At 43.5% G+C, this 19063-nt stretch overlaps 1 protein-coding gene and 1 long non-coding RNA gene across 2 annotated transcripts in view; one reads left to right on the top strand and one right to left on the bottom strand.

Moving 5' to 3' along the window:
• Positions 1-8844, top strand: part of LOC143805242 (uncharacterized) — a 116110-nt gene extending 107266 nt beyond the window's left edge. The window contains exon 3 of the long non-coding RNA XR_013221207.1: positions 8736-8844. This is a non-coding gene — a long non-coding RNA (uncharacterized LOC143805242). The remainder of the gene's footprint in view (positions 1-8735) is intronic.
• Positions 1-19063, bottom strand: part of CACNA1B (calcium voltage-gated channel subunit alpha1 B) — a 386102-nt gene that overhangs the window by 73181 nt on the left and 293858 nt on the right. The window contains exon 32 of the mRNA XM_077284262.1: positions 13940-14023. Coding sequence (XP_077140377.1) covers positions 13940-14023 — 84 coding nt within the window. The remainder of the gene's footprint in view (positions 1-13939; positions 14024-19063) is intronic.

The following is a 19063-nucleotide window of genomic DNA, read 5'->3' as shown; positions in this document are numbered from 1 at the left end:
GATGAACACACACACAAAAAAAGATGAGTCAAATTAAACAGAGCATTAGACTAATATATTGATTTGATTCTTATGAATTGCAAGTGGAAAAATTTATAGCTGTTATTTCCAGATTTTAAACTCAGTTTACATTTTTTTTTAAAAAGGATAGCAGGTTACTAATCAGACATTGCTGCGGAAAAACATGAGGTTAATAGAGCAAGGGGCTCAGCTCAAAATTGACACTTAATGTTCTTGCAGGAAAATTATCTTAATATCTACTAATATTGTAAATCTGCCTAGTCTGATGATGGTCTCAAAGTGTAACTCTTGTCAAGAAAAAGGTATTTGCTTTCGTCCTTGAATCACATGAAAACACATGGATTCCCTTCACTGTGTCATCATGGATTTCTCAGAGGTTCTCCAACTTTCTTTGGACCTGCATTTAAAAGGAAACAGTCATCAGGTGTTTTGTATGTAATCTGAGAGCAACATGGTGTAGGGGCAGAGAACCTGATTCCAATGATGTATCACTTTATTGGCCTGCTTGGTACAGTTTTTATAGAATCCCTGTTTTTGCTGCTGTAGATGTAGCAGTGCTACAAAGCTGAGTTGTGTTTAAGCCAGCCAACACCTTTGATTGGCTGTATATTGTGTACAATGTCAGCAAGCTGCTAATTGGTCCCGGGGACAAGTTACACATATTAGCTGGACTGCTGTGCATGCGAGTCCTAGTCCTGTAGTAATAATCTTCTGCTGATAAAACACTGACTGTGTTGAAACTGCAACACACAGCCTAATAAGTGACACATCATTGGAATCAGGTTCACTTTCCCTATATTATGCTGCTGTCAGATTAAATAGCAAAAACCTGCTGACCGATTCCCTTTAACCCCTTTACCCCCAAGGGTGGTTTGCATGTTAATGACAAAGCCAATTTTATGTAAATCAAGTTTATTGAATAAAGTCACTTTCACAAAAACTATTGAGACAAGATAATCGTAGAATAATACCATCTGAAATGACATTTGAGATATTACCACTGTAATCAAGAGGAAATGTGTAATAAACAATATTCTATGAACCCACACCATGACTCCGTTATCTTCTTGCTGTAATCTATGATGGCGGCATATGTCTATATTCACCGTCACAGTGTGGATCCGTTTCTCCGGAACTTCGTATAATAATCACGTTTAAATATATTATCGGAGTAAATTATCACAGTTAAGTCCTAATCATAACTCAAACTCCTTTATAACATATACAACAATTAACAAACAAAGAGAAGAAAATGGGAAGAGACAGAAAGAAAAGAAGAGATAAGAGGGAAAGGATGGGGAGGGGGGGGGAACCGACCTCCGCTAACCCGCCTAACGCAGCCTGGAACCAAATTCAGTGCTTATTAATTCACGACCCAAAGGGTCCAACCTGAAAAGATTAAAGGTTTGAATCAGAGACCCCGTTAAGCCACGCAGTCAGGCCCGCGGTCTCCCTAAACATTATCCAAGGGGCCCATACGTTCAGGACCTTGTCCAGGGTCCCGGTGTCCTGACCAACCAACTGCTCCATTCTGAAAAGGAGATTCAGCTCCGTCACAAGCTCGGATCTTGAAGGGATATTCGTCTGCTTCCAGTAGCGAGGTATGAAATTACGCGCAGCTGTCAAGAAATGTCTGAGGAGGCTTTTTTTAAATTTGGCTACGGAAAGCTCACAGATAGATAGCAGAGCCACCTCTATTGAGGGTCTGGCTTTATGCATAGCTTATTATGTAAGTTAAACACATCCTCCCAGAAAACTTTAATACAAGGGCAAGACCACCAAATATGAATGTATGAACCCCTCTCCCCCCAACATCTCCAGCACGTGTCCGGGGTATTTGGGAACATAGAGTGGATGGTATCTGGACATCTATACCATCGAGCCAGAAGTCTATAACTTCTCTCTTGATAGTCTGCACAAAGTGAGGATCTAAGAGTATAGAGAAGACTCCTATTCCTGTCATCTGATATTAATAACTTATTCAAGTCGGTTTCCCATTTCTGGAAGAAAGCAGGAGGATCCAATGTAGATATCTGGTGCCCCTGGAACATTTTATACAGGAGCGATACTGTGTGCGATGGAGGGTCCCCACCCAGACACGCCGACTCGAAAGAGGTAAGTGACCGGAAAAGGTCGAACCGTTTGGATACCCTGAGAACGAAGCTTTTGATTTGTTCATAAAGAAACCACATCCCAGGTGGAATCTCTGAGCCCTCAAAGAGGGAATGCAAAGGTTTTACACATGAAGGGGTAATATAGTACTATTGGATGGCTATCCCTATGCTTATGAAGGAAAATTATTTTATCTAGGCCTGCAGGGAATTCCAGGTTGTCAGTGATCGGTGTCAAGGGGCCAGGTATAGATGACAAATTAAGCTTTAGATGATTGCGGTTGACAAAAAGAATCAGATTTCTAGTAAGAAAGGGAAGACTCCCCCCCTGGACCCCGGCACCCCCCCCCCAGATGTTAACTCTGGGATTGACCCCTAAAAGCCTCGTCTCCAAGTCCACCCTCTTTTTTGTTAATTTATTGTGATATAAATCTAGTAGGCATGTTCCAATGGAGGCATGGTTGTAAAGCTGGAAATTAGGCAGACTCAGACCCCCCTCTTGTTTAGGTCTACTCAGTAATTGATAAGATAGGCGGGGTTGTTTGCCTGACCAAATATACCTTGTGATGGCTGACTTGAGTCTGGAGAAGAAGGAAGCAGGCAAAACCAACGGAATGGTCTGAAAGTAGTAGAGAAGGCGTGGCAATAGATCCATTTTTATAGTATTGATCCTGCCAAGCCAGGATAAATGCAATTTATTCCAATGCTCCAGGTCAAGCTCAGCCTTACGAAGGGCCATTTTATGGTTAATTTCATACAGCCGTGATGTCTTAGCAGTCAGAGCTATACCCAGGTATCTGAGGGAGTCAGGGCGCCACTTAAAAGGAAAGGAACGTAATTGTGAGACTAATGCAGGGGATAGGGAGATATTTAGCATTTCCAATTTGTGTGAGTTAATTTTAAAGTTGCTCAGTTGGCCAAAGCGATGCAGCTCTAATAAAACATTGGGTATAGTAGTTAAGGGCGAGGTGATATACATAAGCACATCATCAGCAAATAGAGCCAACTTATGCTCTTCTGATGAGATCTGCACACCTTTGATTGATATATTATTGCGAATCGCATTGGCTAAGTGTTCCATGGTTAGTATATACAACAGGGGTGACAGGGGGCACCCCTGTCTCGTGCCGTTTCGAATGTGAAGGTGGTCCGACAGGGAGCCATTGACTTTGATTTGTGCCAATGGAGACTCATAGAGTGCCATAATGCTTCTCAGCATTTTCCGTTTTATTCCAATACCCTCTAGTGTTAGATACAAGAAGTCCCAACCCACCCTATCAAATGCTTTTTCAGCATCAATTGATAATAAGCACATGGGGTCCTCAATTCGGTTTGCTCTGTCTATCAACGAAATGGATCTGATAGTATTATCTCTAGCCTCTCTACCCGGGACGAATCCTACCTGATCTTGGTTAATCAAATGAGGCAAGAGACCACTCAATCTCTTAGCGATCATTTTGGCATATATTTTGACATCTATATTGATAAGTGAAATGGGACGATAGCTACTACACAGGGAGGGAACCTTATCAGGCTTTGGAATAATTGTTATATGGGCGGCTAAGGCCTGTGGGAGAAACGACCCCCCCGAAGCGACAAAATTGCACGCGGCTAACAGTGGAGGGCCCAAAAGGTCAGAGAATTGCTTATAAAACCCCGCTGAATAGCCATCAGGGCCAGGACTCTTCCCTGATTTCAAGTCTCCTACTACCGAGGTGACCTCTTCTATTGAAAAGTCCTCCTCCAGACCCGCCAGGCACTCCTCCGAGACCGCAGGCAACTTGTTTGATTGAATGTAAGATTTTATTTTATCATGGAGTGAGTCGGGAGATCCCCAAAGTGACCTTTTATATTATACAGGGAGTTATAATAGTCATGAAAACTGGATAAAATGTCCCGTGTACTATGTGCCATCTTGCCTGTGGCCGTTTTTATAAAAGGGCTAAAGGTCTGCGGACCCCTTGGATGTAAGGCCCGTGCTATTAGTATTTGCCGCTCTTGTTTCCCATATGATAAAACCGACTCCTAATTTTCTCCCTAAAACACCGGGATCTCTGATCCAGAATTGTGAGTAATTTTTGTCTGGCCGTGGATAACCGGGGAAAGATCTTGTTTATGTTGTAGCTCGAGTTTAGAAATTTTTGAAGAGAGATCAGCTATTTCTGCTATGCGAATCTTTTTAAGGCGGGCACCATGGGAGATAAGGACACCCCTCAAGACACTCTTCAGTGCCTCCCATTTTATCGCAGGAGATGTGGGGTCCGATGCATGATCCGCCACAAAAACTACTATGGATCGTTTCACCTCTGAGGCGCATAACGGATCTCGCAATAAGTTCTCATTTAGTCGCCAAGAGAATCCAGGCCTCACTGAGGTGTCTAATTTTATTGAAAAATAAATAGGCGCGTGGTCGGACCTCAGCATCGACCCCACCTCCGCCCCCACCTCCGAATCCAGCAGAGAATGGGACACAAAGAAATAATCGATTCTGCTATAGATGGAATGTACCTGAGAATAGAAGCTATAGTCTCTTGTATCTGGGTGAAGGGCCCTCCACACATCAACCAGACGTAGATCACTCATCTGCCTCCTTACCTTTTTGATGGTAGACAGGGGATACGAGGACTTACCCGATGATACGTCAACTGAGGGGTTCATTGGAAGATTGAAGTCACCTCCCAGAACAATCGGTGAATTGCCCGCAAAATTCTCCAGGCGTTTTTTACACGAGAAGCCAAATTTCTGTTGATCCTGGTTAGGAAAATAGACATTCGCCAAAGTGAGCTCACGAGATCCCCAAGTCAGTTTTAAGAAAATAAATCTCCCCTCTGGATCAATCATCGAGTCAAGGACCCCCGGGAGGAAGGACTTGTGGAAACCTATGGATACACCCCTGGACTTTGCATGAGGGTTCGAGCTATGGAACCATTTCGGATAATAAGGAGATGTACAATCAGGAGTCACCCCAGTCTTAAAATGAGTCTCCTGAAGTAATAGAATTGAGATACTTTGCTTATGACTGGAATACAAAATCTGCTTTCTTTTTCTGGAACGTTGAGCCCCTTAACATTGTATGAGCAATATCTGATCTCAGCCATAGTCAAGGTAGTTTTTAGAGAACTGGCAGTGCGGGCGCGGAAGCCGGGCCCCCCAGGTCCCCACAGGTGAAGCCAGAATTGGAGATAGGCTGGGGGATTGGGATTTGAGCGACAGAAAGGGGAGGGAAGAAATGAAGACAAACAAGTAGAGAAAAAGGAAAAAGGGTACAAAGTAAGGCGTAAGTACACCTAGATGAAGAGGCCGAGACGCGATGGTGTGTCCCATATCCACCAAGCGCATCTATATGAGTGAGGAAAAGCCGACGGTCGGATCCGATCTCCACCCGCCACCCCCACGACCCAGACACCCCAGAAACAGGTAATAAACAATTATAGGTCAACCAGAGAACTGCTTGATCTAAGTTTCAAGCCAAAACTATTTAACGATAACTGTTAGAAAGTAAGATCTTATACAACATCATAGGTAAGAAGCCGGGGTGTCCATCAAGGCGACAACCAATCATACAAATGAGCACGGGCAAACCAAGTATATATCGGACCAAAAGTCCAGATGTCCTGTTGGAACATAAGTGTGTTGGACAGAAAACTTCAAGTAAGATGAGGAACACGGATGCCCTCTCAGGTTTGATAGGGGGCTGAGCTGTTCTTTTTAGGATGCTTGACGTGAGAGGATTTCAGCCATCTGGGTGGAATGTCTGGGAGCTGTAGCGGCCTTGGCCAGTCAGGGAGCTCAGTCAATGGTAATTCGAAAGTTCCCAGGAAGGTGGCAAGGTCTCCCAGGTTGCGAAAAATTGCTGATTTCCCCCCCTTAAAAGCGATCAATTGAAACGGAAATCCCCATTTGTATAGAATATTTTTTTCCTTAAGAAGGGCTAAAAGTGGACGCAGAGCTCTTCGTAATTGTAGGGTCCGCCTAGACAAGTCTGATAATATTAGGATCTGGGCCCCACAAAAGGTAATGGAGCCTTTCTGTCTAGTGGCCCACATGATGGTTTCTTTGACTCTATAGTAGTGTATTCTGCATATGACGTCTCTGGGTCTAGAGTCTGATTGCGGTTTGGGTCCCAGGGATCTATGGATCCGATCAAATTCTATGGAACTCGCATCTTTGTCGTTCAGAATCTCAAGGAACAATTTTTGAACTGTACTGTCTAATTCAGTTGGGCCGACAGACTCAGGGAGGCCACGTATTCTAATGTTATTGCGTCTGTTGCGGTTCTCTAAGTCTTCTAATCCTGTAGCCATGTCCTCCAATCTCATAGTATGGTTTACTAGAACCTCTCTGTGGGTTTGAAGTTCCTGCAAGATAATTTCCTGGGATTTCTCAACGTCTTCCACTCTAGATGTGAATTCTGATTTAAGGACCTGCAGTTCTTTTTTGTATGAGCTTTCAATTCTACAGGCGAATGTCTCTAAGTCATTTTTAGTGGGGAGAGTTCTGATAAATTTACTGAGATCCTGGATAGTCATGTCATCAGGGAATTCAGAATTATCGTCCCCTTCGTATGTAGCTCGATCAGGGGAGCTGTGGGAGACTAGGGAGTCCTGTGATGATGAGCAGTCCCCAGGGATTTTAGAAGAGGACTGGGATCTGGTATTCCCCTGCTGATTTTTGGTAGTAACGTAGCGATCCATGTCATCTGTATGAGCCAAAGGGTCTAGAGACTGTCCAACACGTTTTTTGGTTCTGCCCATAAATATTAGTAGGTTATGGCTGGTCACATCTGGTCATGGGGGTGCACACGGAGCCAGAGCTGCTACATCACACAGCCCGAACCCCCATCAGCACACTCCCCTCCTCTAAGATGACCTCCTCTCTATATGGAGAGATAGCCTAGGGACCTTCAATTGTCCAGCAGATTATGCGCGGCAGCGCTGACCCAGGGGGTGAGCTGAGCCCCAGGCCGTGTCTTTGCCCCCTCACAAGATGGTGGCTTTTGGCACCAAGAAAGGGGACCAGGGAGAGGGAGCACCTTAATGGCGCCTCTAAGGGTCTTCTGGCGCCTTATCTGGATGTCCCACCTTAAGTAGTGGCCGATAGGTAAGCAGTCACTGAAATAATGCAGCAATGCAGTACAGCGGGGCCTTACCGCTGATGAATAGAGCCGCGGTCCGCCTGTCCTGCAGAGCGGCGCTCCGAAGATAAAATGGCCGCCGCGTCTTCTGGGAGCCACTGACCTCCCGTGCTACTTATTCCCCCACTCACCGGATCTTCTCGGAGCTACGCCGCGGTCCCGGGCGAGCTCCTCTGCGCCGGCACACGCACCACCGTTCCTCTGCTCCCTGAGCAGCACGCCCCCTCCTCTGGGCCTCGGCTGACAGACGGAGACAACAGATCTCAGTGGGAGCGCTCCGGCTCCCGTCGGCACCGGGGATCCGCAGGTACGTCGTCCTGGGTGGGTGAGGGGCACCAGGAGTCTCTTGATCCGGGGTCCACTGGATGAAAGAATGAGATTTCACCCTGTATTTCGTGTGGAACCGGGGAGCTCCTCCAGTGCACGTCTGCTCAGCTCCCGGTCCAGGCCACGCCCCCCCGACAAAGCCAATTTTTACGATTCTGACCACTGTCCCTTTAGGAGGTAATAACTCTGGAACGCTTCCAAGGATCTCGGTGATTCTGACGTGTTCTCATGACATATTGTACTTCATGATAGTGGTAAAATTTCTTTGATATTACTTGTGAAAAAAATGGAAATTTGACGAAAATTGTGAAAATTTCGCAATTTTACAACTTTGAATTTTCATGCCCTTAAATCACAGAGATCTGGCATACACAGTACTTAATAAGTAACATTTCCCATACGTTTACTTTACATCAGCACAATTTTGGAACCAACATTTTTTGGGGGAAAATAGAAAAAAATTGGAGTCCAGCTCAACAGGACTGGATTTCCTTTTCTTTTTCAAAAGAAAACATAGTGCATACAAAAGAAAAATTTACATGGTCGACATGACCAAGTCGACGCGTTTCGACTGCACTAGGCAATCTTACTCATGAGCAGTAGCAGCTCGGAGATATAGTTACATATTGTATATCTCTCTTGATAATTATTAGGCATTCACATAGAGCTATGTATTATAACTCTGCTCAAACAAGGCACTAAGGCGTCACTTTCCTTTAGAATTTTAATATTATGTTTTCAATTGTTTTTATGTAAATTGTCATAATAAAGGTACATATTTTTTACATTATCTGCTCTGTTAACCTTTTTTTTTTTCAGTTATATAGTGATGACATCATGTCTGGTCTACCTCAGCTGAGCCACTGAGCTCTGTGATTGGCTGCAGCGTTCATGTTAGTTGTTGATGTCACGTCACCAATACAAAATGACTAAGACCGGAGCAGCAGTTGAAAGTCAGTGCGAGACCCAAATAGCGTCTGAGTTTATTATTTTATATCACGGGAAATATTTGGGGTCCACTTTTCTAAAAGTGGAAAATTCATTTTAGCTCCATTGCTCATCTGTTAACTGGAACAAATTCACCCATGTACAGGATCTGCTCAAGATACTCAATTATTCCCCTTTTCTTTTTACATTTCTAGGTTGTCAGTTCTTTTCCGGGATGTCAGTAGCCTCCATCTGTACAAAATGGTCCTTCCGCACTGATGTCAGAGGAAACATGTATTATTTAAAAACAGGGCAGACTTTAACAACACTCCATGTAGACCCATCAAGTTGTCATTTCCCAAGTAAAAGAGGTCAGGAGAACTTTTGTGGAATCCAAGTACGTTTTTTAAAGTATTTTTTTTGGCCAGAGTTACATAGAATGTAGGATAAAAACTACAGGATGTGAACCTGCACATTTTGGCTGTGTGCACACGTTGCCGATTCATGTGCAAATTTTTCTGCACCGTTTTTGCAAAATCTGAAGGTAAAACACACTGCGTTTTACCTGTGGATTTACCGCGGATTTCCTGCGTTTTTTGTGCAGATTCCACCTGCGGATTCCTATTGAACAGGTGTAAACCGCTGCGGAATCCACACAAAGAATTGACATGCTGCGGAAAATACAACACAGCGTTTCGGTGCGGTATTTTCTGCAGCACGTGCACTGCGGATTTTGTTTTCCATAGGTTTACATGGTACTGTACAACGCATGAAAAACAGCTGCGAATCCGCAGCGGCCAATCCGCAAAGAGTGCACATAGTCTTTATATTTCAGAATGTGGCATTTACTATAGTCCCTACGTATTCTGAAATCGTACACATTTTAGAAATACCTGTCCAAATGTCGCCAATCGCTGAGATGTGATGTAACACAATCATTTTTGGTGGTTTTATGCCAAAATTCATTTTTACTAAGTTATTTTTGGAATATACTTTGAAGAAATGTTGCGTCTGATAGCACAGCACATCCTAGCACTGACAATTACATTTTTTTTCCCTTTATGACCAATTAAATATTATTTTTCTTTATAATTAGTACATGGTGGATTGAGAAGTATATAAAAGTAAAATGAAGGGGATTTTGCATGTGTCCACATTGGAAAGTGACATCACTCCATATGGTCGTTTTGTTTTTATTTTAATTTGGTTAATGGGATTATTCGTTGGCAAATGTGAGGCTTCACAATCCGGAGTGAATACAGTTTCCTGGGATACATGACGTTTGTGATGAAGATGCCAAGACATAAATTCTTGCATTGCTGTCTAACAATGCAATTCATAAGGCAGTTAGTAATCGTGAAGGGGATAACAGCAATGTTAGCAAAAATTCCATTTGTTTCAAGCAAACAAACCTTACAAAATCTATAGAGAGAGAGTGTATTTAGACCCTTAGTTTATAGACATAAATGAGTAGTATTATGTTGCAACCAATCACATAGGTGCTTTCATGAAAAGTTCATTTACCAAAAAAGTGTACATCTCAAGTGTTGGTCACACATAGAAGTCTGTGGGAAAAATGCTTTGTAAATAACAGTCCTTCTAAAATTCGGTTACTATTAAAATTATGCACATGAAAGTTGTACCTGTCTAGCATAAAAGTAACGGGCACGGGTGTCGCATGGGAATTTTATGGACCGTGCCAATAAACCAGGCTCACAAGTGACCTTCTTTTGTGGCACCTGTGCCTGTTTCCTCTTAAAAATCATCAAGGATGGCAGCCGAGGGTGGAACAGGTTTTACCTTCAGTCTACATTGAATCAGGAGAAGAGCATAACCTCTAATCTTTCCATTCAGAGACTAATCATTGTAAATAGAGGAATTTCACTTCTTATTTTACAGTGGCTTTTAAAATAATGTGGGAGATTTATCAAAACATTAAAAAAAATGAAAAATCTTTTAAGGACCATTCTTCCAAGTGGCAACTGGAATCTAATAGCTAGGTTTTGATAGATCTCTCCCTATGCCCATACACATTAGATTAACCTGACAATTTTGGCAGGACTGGAAGACCATTTGATGTGTATGGAGGGATCTTGTATTTCCCTTTGACGGAAGGATAGAACATAATGGATTTCATTTATTCCATGGGAAGTAAGCTGCAGACAGACGTGTCTGGCAGCATCCTGTATCGCTCCTAGATGTTCGGCCAAGGGGTTGACCGGTTAAAACAAGTTATCACCTATTCACACGATAGGTGTAAATTTGCTCATCAGTAGGTATGTAACTTTTATCCCCTGTGGAGAAATTTTATCTCAATTGCAAGAGGGAGCGGAAGGTCGGACACCCAACTGCCGCTTCAATCATTCCCTATGGCATTGCTGGAAAAAGCCAAGCACATACATTGGTGGCCCCATGGGGGATGAGAGGAGTTCAGGTCACAGAGGTGCATTGCCCCTCCATTCTTGTGAGAATAAAAGTTCCCCATTCTGCCGTTCGGTGCAGACCCCAGTGATCAACGTGTTATCACGGATCCTGTGGATAGGAAATAACTATTTTTAACGGACAACCCCTTTAAGGTAAATGGCCACCTTAAGGGTCCTTTGCCACATGCACAGACACTGGGGACTTTATATGCTGCCATACAGAGTTCTGTAACATGGACCCCCAAGACCCTTCATGTCAGGTTTTTCTGTGTGGCCTAATGATCTCCCTTCTCTTGAGTTCTGAATGAATCTGTGAGGTTGACCCTCTGCCATCATGTAAATAGGTATAAACCCAAAATATGAAGAATAAGGTATACTACAGTGCAGATAAAAAATGGAAGCAACTGTCCATAACAACTAATGAGATTCCAGCTATTCTGTGCATATAGGAACATTGTGCACTGAAGATCCTCCAGGACTATAAGTTGATAACCTATCCTTATGATGGACTATCAATAACACTGGGGAACACAATTTTTTAAGTTAGGTCAGACAACTGTTCTTAATTAATTTTTGGATGCTGAATCCAGAAATGATCTCAGTTTTTCTCTATCACGTCAAGTTTTTGAACTATAGGATTTTTGTCTTCTCAAAAATATGTAAACTACTGTACCTAAAAAGTGTTTTTTTTTTTTTTTAAATAGTACAAATATGAACAAAAAATGAAATATATAAGAAATAGGCATGACAAATATGTAGGAAATATGTACATATGTAAATAAAACACTGAGATGGAAAGTAACAAGCTTTGAAAACTAACAAAGAAAAAAATCATAAAAGATATATACCGTATATACTCGAGTATAAGCCGACCCGAGTATAAGCCGACCCCCCTAATTTTGCCACAAAAAACTGGGAAAACTTATTGACTTGAGTATAAGCCTAGGGTGGAAAATGCAGCAGCTACCGGTGAATTTCAAAATTAAAAATAGATGCTCCATACCGTTCATTATGGCCCCATAGATGCTCGACATAAAGCTGTGCCACATATAATGCTCTGCACCGTTCATTATGGCCCCATAGATGCTCGACATAAAGCTGTGCCACATATAATGCTCTGCACCGTTCATTATGGCCCCATAGATGCTCCACATAAAGCTGTGCCATATATAATGCTCTGCACCTTTGATTATGGCCCCATAGATAGCTGTGCTATATATTACCTCTGCACCTTTGATTATGGCCCCATAGATAGCTGCGCCATATACAATGCTCTGCACCTTTGATTATGGCCCCATAGATAGCTGTGCCATATACAATGCTCTGCACCTTTGATTATGGCCCCATAGATAGCTGTGCCATATACAATGCTCTGCACCTTTGATTATGGCCCCATAGATAGCTGTGCCATATATAATGCTCTGCACCTTTGATTATGGCCCCATAGATAGCTGTGCCATATATAATGCTCTGCACCTTTGACCTTTGATTATGGCCCCATAGATGCTCCACATAAAGCTGTGCCTTATATATAGTGCTCTGCACCGTTGCCCCATAGATGCTCCACATAAAGCTGTGCCTTATATAAAGTGCTCTGCACCGTTGCCCCATAGATACTCCACATAAATCTGTGCCATTGCTGCTGCTGCTGCAATAAAAAAAACAAAACACATACTCACCTCTCTTGCTTGCAGCTCCTCAGCGTCCGGTCCCGGCGTCTCTGCACTGACTGATCAGGCAGAGGGCGGCGCGCACACTATATGCGTCATCGCGCCCTCTGACCTGAACAGTCAGAACAAGAGGACGCGAAGACAGAGCGGCGCCCGGCGGGTGGAACGAGGGAAGGTAAATATGACATACTTACCTGCTCCCGGCGTCCCGCTCCTTCTCCCGGACAGCTGGTCTCCGGGTGCCGCAGCCTCTTCCTCTGTCAGCGGTCACTGGCACCGCTGATTAGAGAAATGAATTATGCGGCTCCGCCCCTATGGGAGGTGGAGCCGCCTATTCATTTCTCTAATGAGCGGTCCCATGTGACCGCTGAACAGGGGAAGAGCTGCGGCACCGAAGACCGTGGGACGGGCAGGGGGAGCGCCAAGAGCCCCGGAAGCAGGTAAGTATGCCTCAGCACCCTTTCCCCCTCACCCGCCGACCGTGACTCGAGTATAAGCCGAGGGGGCACTTTCAGCCCAAAAATTTGGGCTGAAAATCTCGGCTTATACTCGAGTATATACGGTAAATTACAACTAAGCGCCCAATGTAAAAAGAAAAGCTATCACAAATCTTATTTATTCCTACTATGATAATTTTTTTGTGTAAAGATATTAGATATTGATAATTATGACATATTGGGAGCTGCACACACCTCTCATCACACTGTCTCAGTTGTGACTACTCTTACATGTTGCCACGTAGCTCTATATGAGTCGAATTGTAATCAGATAACAAGTCTTATTACAGATATCAGTGCAATTGAGCTTCTCTGGCAGGTAAGTTGTGGAGGAAAACTTGACGTGCTAGAAAAAAACTGACTACATTTTTGGAATCAACATGCCAATTTTAGTATAAATCAGCTCAAAAACCTAACTCAACAGAAAATTTTTTTCAAATTGTTCCCCAGTGTAATATATGCAGCTTTTACCACCATCGATGATGACGTGGTTGGCTTCAGTGAGCACTACATCCTCTTTAACGAGGCACAGCTCTGTATTTTTAGGAGAGGCATTAACTTGAATAGGATTGAACTAAAAACTATGATATTTGGGGAATAAGCTAATGGCCTCTTTCACCCACCATCATCATTTCTTGAAGGTGCCAACAATAAATGCTACCTCTGTTGTGCATAGTTGATGGATTTATCTGAAGACCACAAACAATTTAGATGCATTTTGTAGTAAACTATACAGTGTCTATGTCACATGATAATACTTTGGATGAAGAGGACAGAATTCATGTCTTGAGTCTGTATCTCTTTTTGGTGTTAAATAAAGTCTACTTACCGCTATCTCTGTTACTAAAATATCAGTAATACTTCCCAAAACCGTGACAAAGTCAAAGACATTCCAAGCGTCCCGTAAATAATTCTGTGTGGGGAAAAAGAGATAATTTTGCAAGATGATAACATTTTAAATGCAAGAAATATGGCACCACATGGGTAAAAAATGGTAAAAATGGAGCCCAGACATTTGATTCCAACAAGGGATGGTCCATAAACAACATTGGATGGATAAAAAATGTATAATCAAAAAGGAGAGAAAAAGATTTCCTAAATGCCCTTGTGTGTCAGTGCGCATGCATGACCGCCGCTCCATTATTTGTTAGGTAATCCCTACATGTGTTGTGGCTGTCTAGCAGCCTGAGACATACAGCCACGAGGACTCAAACATGTTATTCACGCACGCCGAAGACACGGGCACACTTGGATAACACCTTATCCTAGCAAATTCGCTCATCATTACTGTCAAATCAACATTGAGCCCTAACTTTATTTTGCAGGTCAACAAAGAGCCTATGAGTCTGGTGATTTTTCTTTAAAAAAAAATGATATACAGTCTTGAAGATACGTTGTCTTGGCTTATAGTCAATAAAGGATTATTAGGAATTGATTATTGTATACTGTAGTGATGCCTACTAATATTGTGTAAGATTATAACTCGACGGATCAACAAATTTAACATAGAATAATGAAAAGAGAAAAGTAATTCTAAAAAAAAATTGATTCTCAGATCTCAGCTGCCAAATCATTTGCTGTCTGTACAGCCGACATGGCTGTGTCTGTACTGTGGAGAAAAACAACATACATGACATTTTTTAAGTGCTTCTCTATATTTTATTGCCTCGTCGTTCAACATCTACACAATACAAGAAGGTAAATGAAATACCCTTTTTTTCAGCAAAAAATACAAAACTCTAATGCAGAACATGTGCCCGTCCAATTTTGATTGCATAATCATCTGTTACAGTGGGGGAAATAAGTATTTGATCCCTTGCTGATTTTGTAAGTTTACCCACTGACAAAGACATGAACAGTCCATAATTTTAAGGGTAGGTTAATTTTAACATTGAGAGATAGAATATCAAAAATAAAATCCAGAAACTCACATTGTATAAATTATATAAATTTATTTGCATTTTGCAGTGAGAAATAAGTATTTGATCCCTCTGGCAAACAAGACTTAATACTTGGTGGGAAAACTCTTGTTGGCAAGTACAGCAGTCAAATGTTTTTTTTGTAGCTGATGATGAGGTTTGCGCATACGTCAGGAGGAATTTTGGTCCACTCTTCTTTGCAGATCATCTCTAAATCATTAAGATTTTGATGCTGTTGCTTCGCAACTCGGAGCTTCAACTCCCTCCATAAGTTTTCTATGGGATTAAGGTCTGGAGACTGGCTAGGCAACTCCATGACCTTAATATGCTTCTTTTAGAGCCACTCCTTTGTTGCCTTGGCTGTATGTTTTGGGTCATTGTCTCGCTGGAAGACCCAGCCACAACCCATTTTTAATGTCCTTGCGGAGGGAAGGAGGTTGTCACTCAGGATTTTATGGTACATGGCTCCATCCATTCTCCCATTGATGCAGTGAAGTAGTCATGTGCCCTTAGCAGAGAAACACTCCCAAAACATAATGTTTCCACCTCCATGTTTGACAGTGGGGATAGTGTTCTGTGGGTCATAGACAGCGTTTCTCTTCCTCCAAACACGGTGAGTTGAGTTAATGGCAAAAACCTCAATTTTTGTCACATCTGACCACAGCAACTTCCCCAATCACTGACAGGATCATCCAGGTGTTCATTGGCAAACTTCGGACGGGCCTGCACATGTGCCTTCTTGAGCAGCGGGACCTTGTGGGCACTGCAGTATTTTAAACCTTTATGGCATAATGTGTTACTGTCAGATCTTATGGATCTCCTAAAAGTGAACCCGCAGAACCACAACAACGAACCTCCCAAAGGTGAGCTGGCCTGGTGGACCACCCCCAATACAGGGAGCATTAGGGGCAGGCCCGAGAAAGACTATTGCCGCAGAAGCTGATACCGAGGAACAGGAAGTAGGAGAGGAAAGACGTGGAAGTGGCTAAGGCGGAGACACGGGACAGAGTGACAGTGACTGAAACACAGAGTGGACTGGATATGGCGGATGCCCAGGACAGGGTATAGCGGAGACACAGGATGTGCAGGATATGGCGGACAGACTGGATATGGTGGAAACACAGGATGGGCAGAATATGGCGTACAGACTGGATATGGCAGAAACACAGGATGGGCAGGATATGGCGGACAGACTGGATATGGCGGAGACACTGGACCAGCAGGATATGGCAGGTGACCAGGACAGACAGGATAAGGCATAGACACAAGACGGACAGAGTATCGCACTGGAGAGAACAAAGCACAGAGGGACCTGGGTCAAGTGAGGACAAATGACAAACAGGCAAAGGACAGAGGGAGAGGCTACCTGATAAATGAAACGTCAGTAGAACTTCTGGGTCAGGAAACCAGCAGCATCATGGAAAGGAGGAGCGGAATGAACGAAGGTCGGCCAGAGGGAGTGTGCGTGCGCCGCTGGAGGGAGGAGTGCGCACGTGCCACCACCGGGAAACAGGAGCCAGCGAGGAGACCGGAAGTCGGGAGGCCAGGCGAGGCGCGGACACACCGGGGACGCACAGAGCTGGACAAGCACGCTGGAAGCTGGTAGAAGACCCAGCCAGAGCGGCAGCAGCGGGGGAAGTGCGCCAGGAGAGGTAAGTATGTTGCGAACCAGGTGCTGCAGACGTCACAGTTACCAATGGTTTTCTTGGTGACTGTGGTCCCAGCTGCCTTGAGATCATTAACAAGTTCCCCCATTGTAGTTTTAGGCTTATCTCTCACCTTTCTCATGATCAAGGAAACCCCACGAGGTGATATTTTGCTTGGTGCCCCACATCGATGTCGATTGACAGTCATTTTGTATTTCTTCCGTTTTCTTACTATTGCACCAACAGTTGTCTCCTTCTCACCCAGCATCTTACTTATGGTTTTGTAGCCCACTCCAGCTTTGTGCAGGTTTATGATCTTGACCCTGACATCCTTATAAAGCTCTTTGGTCCTGCCCATGGTGTAGAGGTTAGAGTCTGACTGATTGAGTCTGTGGACAGGAGTGTTTTATAAAGGTGACTATGTAAGACAGCTGCCTTTAATGCAGATAACGAGTTGATTAGAAGCGTCTAACTGGTTTGTAGGAGCCAGAACTCTTAATGGTTGGTAGGAGATCAAATACTTATTTCTCACTGCAAAATGCAAAGACATTTATATAATTTATACAATAAAATTTTCTGGATTTTATTTTTGATATTCCATCTCTCAATGTTAAAAATAACCTACCCTTAAAACTATAGAATGCTCATGTCTTTGTCAGTGGGCAAACGTACAAAATCAGCAAGGGATCAAATACTAATTTCCCCCACTGTATATCATGCACAAACCATGTAGTCAATAATATCTATTATTTGTGGATTATTTCTAGTGAAGGTGATTGACAAAAGATTTTGGGGCCATTTCTGCAAGGTTGATGTACTTTACACCAGACTTGATGCGGAGTCCACTAGAAAAAGATGGAGAGGAGAGGGGGGTTTTGGAGCTCACTTCACTGTGTGGTAAATCTGATGAGGTTGGAAATCCACTGGTGGGTGCTGATCCCGCTGATGAGTGTAGCCAATACGAAAGGAAAGAGAATTTGGTCTGCCACATCCATCCAGGTAATATAAAACTAAATTTTATTGAGTGAACATTAAAAATAAAAAAAATTACATTTTTTTAATGTTCACTCAATAAAATAGGGATTTTTGTGTACTCACTGTAAAATCCTTTTCTCCGAGCCATTCATTGGGGGACACAGACCGTGGGTGTATGCTGCTGCCAATAGGAGGCTGACACTAAGTGATACAAACAAGTTAGCTCCTCCCCAGCAGTATACACCTTCCTGCTGGCTCTCAGCTAACCAGTTCGGTGCAAAAGCAGTAGGAGATCAACAACAACGTATCAGAATATAGCATGTCAAATTATATATGAGAGAAAAACATGTCAATTTACAAAACAAGCAGAAGCTAATAATAGGGTGGGAGCTGTGTCCCCCAATGAATGGCTCGGGGGAAAAGGATTTTACGGTGAGTACACAAAAATGCCTATTTTTCCTTCACCTCATTGGGGGACACAGACCGTGGGACGTCCCAAAGCAGTCCCTGGGCAGGGACAACATCAGATCAGACCCTGTGTAACTGCTACTTACAATAGCGCCACCGCGGCCTGCAGAGTCCGCCTGCCCAGACTCATAACAGTAGAAGTCTGAGAATTATGGTGCTTCATAGCTGCATGCGGACTGGACGAACCCACAAGCTTGCAGGCGTGCTTTATTGACGCCTGATGCCTAGAGCCCAAGAAACCTCACTCGACAGAGTGGAGTGGAGTTAGGCTGTTGTCTAATCCAGAAGGACTCTTGGATGGTGTAACAAATGCACCAGGCTAACATGACCAATGAAATGGCTAAACCCTTCCTGTAACCATCAGGAAGCATTCCTCTGACTGTCAGGAAGCCCAAATAAGGTGTCCAACCTTCAGAAGGACGCCGAGCTCGATACGTACCTACTGTAGGGATTGGCTCAGGTGAGCAATGGTAGGGCCACAGTAATGTGGCAACACACAGGCTTCCAGTCCAAACTTCAGTGGTTTATTGTCACTTTAAACAGTCCGAGACAGAAAGTAAGAGAAAAAACAAACATACTCCAGCTTGGAGAACCACTGGTCTCAAACTCACCCTTACACGGGACGGGCTTAACTAAGCGGCTGCCAAGTCAGCGGCTTCAGCCAGGTGCCATTCCCAGGGTTGCTAACAGTCATATCACCAACCTTTGTGACATGTGTGGGAGAGAAAAACAGTTCAGGCTCCTTCCAGCCTAGTTCCATCCCCAGAATAACATGTGCCAAACAAAAGAAACTCCATTACATAGTCTATAGCCACACCCACAGGTGAGGTATCCATCACATGGGCTGATCACATGATCGTGACATCACTGCAGGTCCTCAACCTTAGGAAAATAACAGGCCAAAACTTATCCTGCTGGGAGAAATATATCTTCCATCCAGCACTA

This window comes from Ranitomeya variabilis, chromosome 2 (assembly GCF_051348905.1).
Source record: "Ranitomeya variabilis isolate aRanVar5 chromosome 2, aRanVar5.hap1, whole genome shotgun sequence".
NCBI lineage: Eukaryota > Metazoa > Chordata > Amphibia > Anura > Dendrobatidae > Ranitomeya > Ranitomeya variabilis.
This window is presented reverse-complemented; position numbering and strand designations above follow the sequence as displayed.